The 10,932-nt window shown below is 36.5% G+C and overlaps 1 protein-coding gene across 2 annotated transcripts in view; it reads left to right on the forward strand.

Annotated features, from left to right (window-relative positions):
• Positions 1-10,566, forward strand: part of WASHC3 (WASH complex subunit 3) — a 39,922-nt gene extending 29,356 nt beyond the window's left edge. Inside the window, exons 6-7 of one of the 2 annotated variants that reach the window (XM_054574626.1) lie at positions 3,722-3,786; positions 10,283-10,566. In XM_054574626.1, the coding sequence (XP_054430601.1) occupies positions 3,722-3,786; positions 10,283-10,367 (150 nt within the window). In that variant the 3' untranslated portion in view covers positions 10,368-10,566. The remainder of the gene's footprint in view (positions 1-3,721; positions 3,787-10,282) is intronic. The other variant, XM_054574625.1, reaches the window with a different exon arrangement.
• Positions 10,567-10,932: the final 366 nt, after the last annotated feature.

Genomic DNA, 10,932 nt, shown 5'->3' on the forward strand with positions numbered 1-10,932 from the left:
AAAAATAATCCCACAGTTCAGTAGACTTTAGTTTTGCGGCCTCTCGTGTCCTCCTTAGACCACCAGTAGCCTTGTTTCTTGGAGATCAGAAAGTGGACACTTCTTTTTGATGTTTAACAAACCAGACTACTCCTTAACCTCTAAGGATGAATACAGCAAAACAAATTTTCTAAGCAACATCACCAGAAACATAGCAAATCCATTTGGAATTCATCCTTTCTAACAGGCCAAATTATTTTTGTATCAAGCTCTAATGGGGTAAGATATTATAAATTATATGCATTTTTCTTTTATCTATATCTATATAAAAATGACTGAAGACTTTTTTAAATCTTTGTTTTTAAACTCCTATCCCATCTTGAAGACTCACCTCAGCAAATCTTTTGCTGGGTCTAACGTTGCCCATTATGCAAGCTTCTGTTATAAATTTCATGGTTGTATTGTGATCACATATTTAACCTATTAAACTGTACCCCTTGAAGGCAGGGGCTGACTATGTCTGTTTTCTCAGCATAAAGCACTGTGCTACTATAGTATTGTTGAACATTGAGATATGTGGGATCTTCATATCAGAATCCTACTGCTGACGCCAGTAAATTGACTCCTCACTACCCTGTTAAGAACCCTGAAACAGGAAACTAACATCCCTAAGACCAAGGGACAGACAACTGCAGAAGAAAGCAGGGGAACCTTAGCTGGGCTGGTGCCCAGAAACGTCAGGGTAGGCTCCTGAGAAATTGGACGGGAGCATCAGAGCTCCTAAGCCTCTTCTGTATCTTAGGGTCAAAACTGAATGTAACAACTAGTTAGTGGCATGGGAAGACCATGCACCAGCAACAGAAAGAACATGCAACATCAGTAGAGAGGTGATTGAGTTTTTTCCCACGTGAGTCCAGGCTCAGCTTACCCCTTCCTTCTACCACATGGAATAAAAAGATAAAAGGGAGAGGGTCCCAACCACTTGTGCAACCTTTTAAAACACAGTGACCCAGCCTCACTGGTTTGGGTCAGTGGATTGAGCACCGGCCAGTGAATCAAAAGGCTGCTGGTTCGATTCCTGATCAGGGCACAAGCGTGGGTTGCAAGCCTGCTCCTCATTTGGGGGCAACGTAAGAGGCAACAGATTGATATTTCTCTCACACATTAATGATTCTCTTCCTTTCTCCCTCCCATTCCTTCTCTCTAAAAATAAATAAAAATAAAATCTTTCTTTTTAAGAAAAAAAAGCACAATGACCCAACTTACTTTTGAAAGTGATATAATCAAAGTCCTCAAATTTAACTCATCATATTAGTGTCTCCTCAACTTTTGGGATGATGTGAATAGGGAGTTGGCATACATCTTCTCCCTTTCGGACTTTATAAATGAGTTTTTAATAAATGTTTTATTTATCAAATCCGTTCCCAAATTCCAGTAAATTTGTATTTATTTCTGACATAGCCATTCTTCCTGTTTAGATGTTCTTATCCTAAACTTTAAAATTTGCATATTCTCAACCTTTTTATGACTATACACTTCTAAAGTTATCATTATTCAGTATTGGTATTAGCGTAGTACAGTTTTTGAATTCTCTTTGATCTTGTGCATGGAATTAGACCATTTGCTTATGAAAAGAACATAAACATAGCTATACTTAAGAGTAGAAAGCTTTGAAACCTTTATTTGAAGTTAGTTTATATTGTTAAGTATCATTTAAGTTATCAATATTTTCTCTTGGTGATATAAGAAGAGCAAGAAGATGATACCTGGTTGCTTATGTACAGCACAGTTACCATATTTTGCCATGTATAATGCCCACTTTTTTGCCCAAATTTCTGAGAGAAAAATAGGGATGCACATTATACACGGGTATAATGATTACCTATCATGGGTATAATACTCCCATGTATAATACGCACAAAAATGTGGGTGCGCATTACACATGGGAGCACAGGATACACAGCAAAGTACAGCAGTAATAGATAAGCACAAATATTTAATTTGGGCTTCTGTGGACTGGATAACACTGATTCCATTAAGTCAATTAAGATATGTACCTTATTAGATTACTAAAGTGCTATGCAAATAGTAATATAAAAACAAAATAAGAGCTATTTTAAATAATAAGGTCTTGTTTCAGGTGATGCGTGGAGACATATAAAGGAGGTGTTTTGTAGCTTCCATTTTTTAAAATTTTTTTCCAGTTTTATTGAGAAGTAAATGAAATGTATCGCTGTATAAGTTTAAAGTGTACAGCACGATGGCTTGATTTACACACGCTGTGAAATGATCACCACGGTAGGTTGTGTTAACATCCATCATCTCATATAGATACAGTAGAAAGACAAAAATTTCTCCTTGTGGTGAGAATGCTTAGGATCTCCTCTCTTAACAACTTTCCTGTATTTCAAAAGCAGTGTTAAATATCATCATCATGCTGTATGGTACATCTCTAGTACTGACGATATGTTTTTTGTAAATGAAAGTTTGTACCTTTTGACAACTTTCCTCCAGTTCCCATACCACCTCTGATAACCACAAATCTGTGAGTTTGATATGGTTGGTTGGTTTTGTTTAATTTCATATATAAGTTAGATCACACTGTATTTATCTTATTTTGACTTATTTCTCTTAGCATAAATGCCTTCAAGGTCTATCCATATTGTCACAAATGGTAGGGTCTTACCATTTTTTAATGGATGAATAATATATCTATATCTATAAATGTATACGTATGACAACTTCTTTATTCATTCATGCATCAAGGGACACTTAGATTGTTTTCATGTCTTGGCTATTACAAATAATGCAGCTTTGAACGTGGGGGTGCAGACAGCTGTTCAAGTTAGTGTTTTCGCTTCTTTTCCCAGAAGTGGAATTACTGGATCATATGATAATTCTATTTTTAATTCTTTGAGGAACCCTCCCTAGTGGCTACACCAATTTACAGTTTCACCAACAGTGCACAAGACATCTCTTTTCTCCACTTCTACTCCAGCATTTCTTATTTCTTGTCTTCTTGATGATGGCCATTCTGGAAGGTGCTAGATGATACCTTGTTGTGGTTTTAATTTGTATTTCCCGGTGACTAGTGAGGGCAAGCATCTTTTCATATAAATTGCTGACCATTTATATATCTTCTTTGGAAAAATGTCTGTCAGGTCCTTTGTCCTTTTTAAATTGGATTATTTGTTTCCTTGTTATTGAGTTACGTGAGTTCCTTACACAATATAGTAACCCTTTATCAGATATATGATTTACAAATATTGTTTCCATTCTGTAGGTTGTCTTTCACTTTGTTGATGCATTCTTTTGCTTTGCAGAACCTTTTAAGATTAATGTAGTCCCACTTGTTTGTTTTCTATTTTGTTGCTTGTGCTTTAGGTGTGATTTCTATAAAATCATTCCTGAGATCCATGTCAAGAAGCTTTTTTCCTGTGTTTTCTGTAGGAGTTTCATGGTTTCATGTCTTACATTTTAGTCTTTAATCCATTTCAAGGTAACTTTTGTGAGTGGTGAAAGATAGGGTCTAGTTTCATTCTTTTACATGTTAATATTCAATACTTTCCCAGCACTATTTATTGAAGAGTATTCTTGGCTCCCTTGTCAAGTATAAGTCAACAGTGTATGCTTGGGTTTTATTTTGGGGCACTCTATCTATTCTGTTCCATTTATCTATTTTTCTATTTTTATGAAGAAGGCACTTTTAATAATTGAATTATTATATTGTGTTTTTGCTTAGGGTGTTCCATTGATGGCAATAAGAAACAAAATGATATCAGAAGGACTAGACCCAAATCTTCTTGAGTAAGTAATTATTCTAATAATATAACTGCCAAGATGTTGAATTGATCAGTATAAAAAGATTTCGTACTCTCTGTTTTTCCTATATAGTGTTTTACAGCTGAGTGAACCACCTTCATAAACAGTGTCTCTGCTGTGTTACAAAAATGACAAAATCTAAAACAGTCTGTCCTGTGCTACTAAAACCAGCCTTTACACATTTAAGGGAAGTTATAATAGGTCAGGGATGAGCCCATATATCCCAAAGAGGTTGAATGTTTTTAACTTTATTTTTATTGTTGGCACTATTACAGTTGTCCCCATTTTTCCCCCTTTGCCCAGCCCTCCCAGCCCTCGCCCCCAGTCCCCTTGGGCTGTAAAAAAGATGGAATTTGATGGTAGTTTTGTCGCACACCAGTAGCGTCCTCAAGAAGCAGTGGCTTTTTTCCTTTCTTTTTTTTTTCAATTATCTACCAGATTTTTGTTTACTACCTTAGTATACAGGAAATTTACCAAGATCTAAGTTGAGCCAGAATAAGAAATAAATAGGGCAAAGTCACTCTAGGTACACATTAATGGTCATTATGGAGCTAGATAACAGTTTTTGTGAGTTTTATAAAATATTTTTTGAGAAATGTTGAAAATTTGTGGCTCAGAAATTTGACAGTAATTTATTCCATCCAAGCAAACCTGCCTACATAGTTCATCTTGGATAAATATATATCATAAAGGATTATTCAGAATTCATCTGTTTTGCAAGTATCTAGAAACTTGTAAAGAGTCTTTCCATTTTGGGGTTTTAGTTCACCCCAATGTATTTAGCTATGTTATCCAGGCATTCATATTCTACTAGCAGTATACTACTTTGGAATTTTTCTTGGCTCTCAGCCCTTCAAGAAAATGTGTGTGTTTTGGAGGTAAAACACCATCAAACAGTCTTTTTCTCATATGTTATCTTCTAAAATATGAAATTTAAGAATTTTTCAAAACTCTGCAAGAACAGGTTTCCAACATGTATCTACATTTAGTATTCGAGGTATGTCCAAGTAGCAAACAGTTAAAGTCCAATGGCATAGATTGGTAATTTGAACTAAAGCACCTCTAGGATATTAGACATTTGTTCTGGAAATTTCTTCTGACACAAACTTTAAAAGCAGATGAACTGTGACGTGTATTTTAATGTGAATTGAACATATGGGCCCAATCCATTTTGGTACTCATTGTAATAATATATGTTATAAATATATTTAACATTGACCATGTCTTTTTTGCTTCTGGAAATACACAGTAGACCTCTAAAATAACAGAAAGCTAAAGTGACCTTTAAAATGCTGATTTTTTCTTTCCTCTAGAGAAAATGTAACAAATGGAACACTAGCAGCCCTATAAGCAACAGCGTATGCTGAGTGTCCGGCCCCAGACTATACCTACTTCATGACCCTTTACTTAACCAGCCACCCACGCTGGCAGCTCGGAAGTCACCCGTGATTGTGCCCCTTCCCTTCCTCCCACTATGCCAGCCACTGTGATTGTCTGATTTTTAAAATCCCTTCTATCTGACCGCACGCCTCCGTGCTCATTGCTGTTTAGTTCAAACTCTCATCATTTCTCACCTGAATTAGTATGAGCTCCTGATTGGGTTCCTGTTCTCTCTTACTGTGTCGCTAAAGCCCGAGTGTTTCTGTTCATACCTCATTCTTGCTTTAAATCTTTCTGTGACTCTTCGCTACCTTCTGCATGGAGTCTAACATATTAGAATCGCACAGAAATGCTTTTCTCATCCAGACCCACGTCGTCAAGCTTCACACACCCTGCCGCTCGCCCATACCGCCTCTCCCGTGCAGCTTCGCAAACTGCTGGCACTTCTCTGAATGGATCATTTTCCTATCCCCTTCTGGTGTCTTTGAATGTTCTCTTTCTTCTGCATGGAGCTTCCTTCCTCTACCTCATTGGCCTGGCTAATTGCATATTCCTCAAGACTTCATTTAGGTATCACCACCCTAAGAAGTCCATGGATGACTACGAGGGGAGAACTCCCTGCACCCCCAGTACTTCCTTGATATATCTCACTTAGCAAGTTGGAGGGTATGTCATTGTCTGTAAATGTTAAGAAACATTTGGTTCCAAGGCGGTGCCAAGTTTTAGGGTAGAATTCCAGTAACAGTAAAAACACTGTCTTACACGAACCTGCTCCTCAACCACAGCCTGGAGCCGGAATTCTGACCCATTCCATGACCTCATAAGTCCAGGCCATTGGTCACAGGGGGCACTGGTTAGAGTGGGGGTGACTCACCGTAACCTGTCAGCACTACCCCTAGCAGGCCAGCTCCAACTGCATTTAGCAAGATACGAGTGGTATCAACTGCCTTGCTAAAGAGGGATTCTGGCACCTGGGGAATCATGTTTACTTAAAAGTTAAGGAGCTGCACTTTGGGAGAAAGGTCTCAGCTGATGAAGGAGAAGAAAATGTGCCACCCAAGTGAAAAGTGTACTTTTATTTAGAATCTTAGGTACACATTAAGCCTCAGCCAAGAACTTTCAGTAAAAGATTGTTCTGTTTTCTTTTTTCTTTTAAAATATAAACTACACTTTTTTTATTAGTCTTAAATAGTAAGACAGGCTCATATAACTGTTAGAAAAAATAGTCTAAATCTGTCTGTACTGAGCAAAGAGCAAAGCTGCGATTAATACAGAAGTAAATACTAATCAGAAAATACACTGTAATTTGATTATATATAAAATTTTAGTAGCTAAGAGTACATGGTTTTAAACTAAAACAGTTTACATACTAAAGGAGAAGAGAGCCTGGCTATTTTCCTATAAAAAAGGACTATCATTGAATTTTAGGAAGTCTGTGAAACTGAAGAAAATGGCTTGATGGTTATCAAATAAATCGTATTTGTTTGCTACTTCTAAGTAATTATTTATTTTTTAAAAATCCAAGTTTTTGAAAATAGTTCTATATAACCAAGAATTAGTCCTGTTTAGCTTGTAAAAATTAGTTTTCAGTGCCACTGACATAAAAAGATACGTGATATGTGAAAGAGTACCATTGTCACCATTATACTCAAAAGAGTATAAAGGGAAAGCAGATGGAAAATTTTAAGGTTAATCTGTTTTGCTTTTGTATTCCGAAATATAGAAGAGATTAATTGTGCCTTATAAATTCTTTCAATCAATGCCTAGATTTTCTTACCAGGGGAAAGAAAAAAAAAGTTTCTTTCATATCCTTTTCTGTGCTTATATTTATGTCCCAGAACTAAGGTTACTATTATTACACAGTGATTAATATTTTTACTACTCTAGGATATAGAGATGAGCCTCTGGGCCTCCCATCAGCAAGAGATGAAATCCATAATGGCTAAGGCTCAGGCTAAGGCATATTTTAGAAATGGTCAGCTTGCTGGGGTTCAGATTCTGCTCTGCAACTTTCTAGCTATATGACCTTGAACTAATTACCTAATTTCTCTATGTATCAGTTTCCTCATCAGTATAATGAAAATTGAAGAGTTCATCCGTCATAGAGTTGTTCAGACTACATAAGAGAATAACGTAAGCTCTGGACAAACAGTGAATGTTAGTTGAGATTTATGAATGTTTTAATGGAAGAAGATCTAGCAAGTTCCAAACAATTGAATTTATCAGGCTTTTGGATCACAACTTGTTTATAATCCTGTAGTTCATGTGTACCCTTGTGTTTTCAACAAAGACATATGTAACATACACAGAGTAGTTATCCTTCTGAGTTATGTTGTGTTCTCAAACTGGAAACTCTATATTTTAAACATTGTAGTAAAGAATAGACGATTGAAATTCAACTGGCCACACTCAATATTAATAGAAAAGTAGTTTGCAGCATATTGATTTGGCTTAAGAAAGCATGTAATTGAGGTCAAGTTACTCTGCAGACTTTGAACAGAACCAGCTCAGTTGGCATTTGTCCTGAGAGTATCTATTCAGAAGCTTTGTAGCCTTCTCCCAGACTGGAATAACCATTCGTTTGGTTTTCAGAAATAAAAGTAACCACCTCGGCCTACTTATCACTGAGACAAGAGGGGATTTATTAGTGTTAACTAAAAGGATACTGGAAAGCAAGAAAACTTTCTGTTAATCATACTCAAGGCATGCCCAGCAGATTTTCCTGCTCTGTAAGGGAATTCCCTATCTGCCACTGATCTTTGTCTGCCTCCTGCTACACAACAACATGATGGATGAAAGGTTGGGTTTTGACTGACTGGGGATAAAATAAGCCTCAATTCCCCAACTGAACAATTCTAAAAGCAGGGGTTTTACTGGTTCCATTCTTCTAGTTCTTGCTGAGCTGATTTTCCATTCAATTTAGTTGCCAATCCTCCACCATTGGCTGGCATACTTGCTAGAAAGTATACTACAAGGAAAAAAAGTGTCAAAAACTTGTGATTGGTTCAGTGTTGAAGAACCTTCATCAAGAGTGACAGAGACAATAAAAATATCAAAAAGTGGTGTTAAAAAGCATTTGTGGTCTGCCAATAACTAAACCTCCAGCTACAAAACAAATAAATCATGGGAATGTAGTGTATAGCATGGTGATTATAGTTAACAATATTCTAGTGTATAATTGAAAGTTGCCAAGAGAGGTAGAACTTAAAAGTCCTCATAACAAGGAGAAAACAACTTTTGAATCTGTATATGGTGATAGATAGATGTCAGTTAGACTTATTGCGTGATCATTTCACAATATATACAAATACCAAAACATGTGGTGTGTTTAAAACTAATACAATATTATGTCAATTATACCTCAGGTTTAAAAAATGAATAAAGATAGGCAATAACAAGTACTAGCAAGGATGTGAAGAAATTGGACCACTTGTGTACTGTGCGTAAATGACTTAGCCACTATGGAAAATTGTATGGCAGTTCCTCAAAACCATTAATCCTAGGACTGCCATGTGATCCAGCAATTCCACTTCTGAGCATATACCTAAAAAAAGTGAAAGCAAGGATCAGACATGTACAGGTGGGGGCTACAGTAGGTTTACAATAATGAGTATGCAAAACAGTTTATTCTTGTATATTATTTATGAATTACTATATTATTTCCCATATGAAAAACTGTAAACCTACTGTTGCCCCTGCCTGTATTTATATGCCCTTGTTCATAGCAGCATTAGTCACAGTAGCCCCAAGGTGGAAACAACCCAAATGCCCATCTACAGATGAACGATTAAATAAAATGTAATCTATGCACACAATGGGATATTATTCAGCCTCAAAAGGGGAGAAAATTCTAATATATGTAAGTCAGATGAACCTTGAAGGCCTTCATTATAATAAATAAGCCAGTCACAAAATGACAAGTACTATATGATTCCACTTAGTAAAATTTAAAGACAGAAAGTAGAATAGTGGTTGCCAAAGGCTGGAGGGAAAGGGGGATGGGGAGTTATTGTTTAATGGGTATAAAGTTTCAGTTTTGCAAGATGAAAAGAGCTCTGGAGATGGTGGTGGTGACTGCTTCACAATGTAAATGTAAAATGAATAACTACTTAAGAATCCCTAACTCAGTTCTGCAGTTTCAGTGAAAACTGTATATTATATAACTTTTCCCCATCCTTCTCATGTTACTCCTGCCAAGTGATCTAATCTCATCTACTTTTCTACCACAATATACCTTACACTCTAGAGTTTCCACATGTAGCATCACACTATTCCCATTTTTTCTCCTTTACTCAGAATCTCATCTCCACTTATTCCCACATTTGTTGTTTCTGCCAAACTACTCACATCCAGAACCCCTTCACAAGTGTCTATCTAGTTGCCTGCTTTAATGACAATATTAAAATTTTATTTTGGTTAATTATAGCACAGCCATGCAAAGTTGAAGTTTAACCATTCTTATATTTCCTTGTTGTGCCTAGTGAATCTTTGAGACACTGTTTTTACCAACTCATGCTTTTTATATTTATTTTCTGAAGGTAAAACATATAAGTGAAAACATTAAACAAATACGAAGAACCTTTGTCCCCACAAAATTTCCATACTGCCTGTATTTCTTAATAGCCATTCCTGGACGCTCCGACACTCCTCCATATTAGAGATTTCTTCCCTGCAGCTTTCCTGAACATGAAGATTTTCCTCTTCTTTCCATTGCTGTTTGCTAGCTTTTCTTTCTCTGTGCCCCAGGACACGTGGAGGCTGCATGGGTATAGCCCTGGTCGTGCCAGCCTCCCCAGGTCGCATCCCTGTCTCTAGTTGGATCTCCATGGTAATGGGAACCATGAAGTGCTGAAGTAGCACACGGAGTGAGGGCTGGCAGGAGAAGGCAGTGCCACGGCCTGTACCGGAATAGCACTTAATCCCCATGGTGCCGGAGACGCCAGCGAGAACGCCGTGGTGGAGAGTGGGAGTCTCTCTCAGTGAAGGATGTAGACTTGGCAGATTCATGAGCAGCAATATTCTAGGATGAACCTAATTTATAGTTAGTAAGTGCTTTTTTCAGCTGGAAAAAACCTTTAAATTTTTTTTCCTTCTCTTCCAGGAGGCCAGATGCTCCAGTGCCTGATGGAGGAGGTGAAAAAAATACAGAAGAAAGTTCAGATAGCGAATCTTCTTTTAGTGACTAAGTTTAATTTTGATAACAATAACAATTACATTTACATTTACAGGCATAAATTTACATTCTATCGGAAAAAGCCTGAACTTGAACTCTTATTCTCAAGAACAACAAATGGCCAAATATTCACCACCAAACTTTCTCTGTGTTAAAATAATAATAATAATAAAATAAATGATTTATAACCTCGCAATATGTCTTGTATCACAATAAAGAGCCCTGAACTGAAACATAAAATAGTCTAAAGAAGATAGTATATTGTAGGGATGCAATGAGTATTTAATATAAAGTTAACGTGCGGTTAGTGATCAAAAATAGACTAAATGGGGAAAAAAGAGAATTTGGCTAAGAGAATTATTCAGCTTTTGTGAAAATTTTTGCAAGAAAAGTATTATTTGCATTTGTATCATACAAGTTGTTAAAGAAATTTCTGGCAGAAAATAATATTGGATTGACATTTTCTATGATAACTTAAAGTTTATATATCATATATAGTAAGGATATGGAACTTACTGGTAGTATTTATTAGCTTATAGAGCTTTTTACCACTTGGTCATTAGATCATATACTATCAA

This window comes from Pteronotus mesoamericanus, unplaced genomic scaffold (assembly GCF_021234165.1).
Source record: "Pteronotus mesoamericanus isolate MK-2021 breed Mesoamerican mustached bat unplaced genomic scaffold, CSHL_Meso_final contig_263, whole genome shotgun sequence".
Classification (NCBI taxonomy): domain Eukaryota; kingdom Metazoa; phylum Chordata; class Mammalia; order Chiroptera; family Mormoopidae; genus Pteronotus; species Pteronotus mesoamericanus.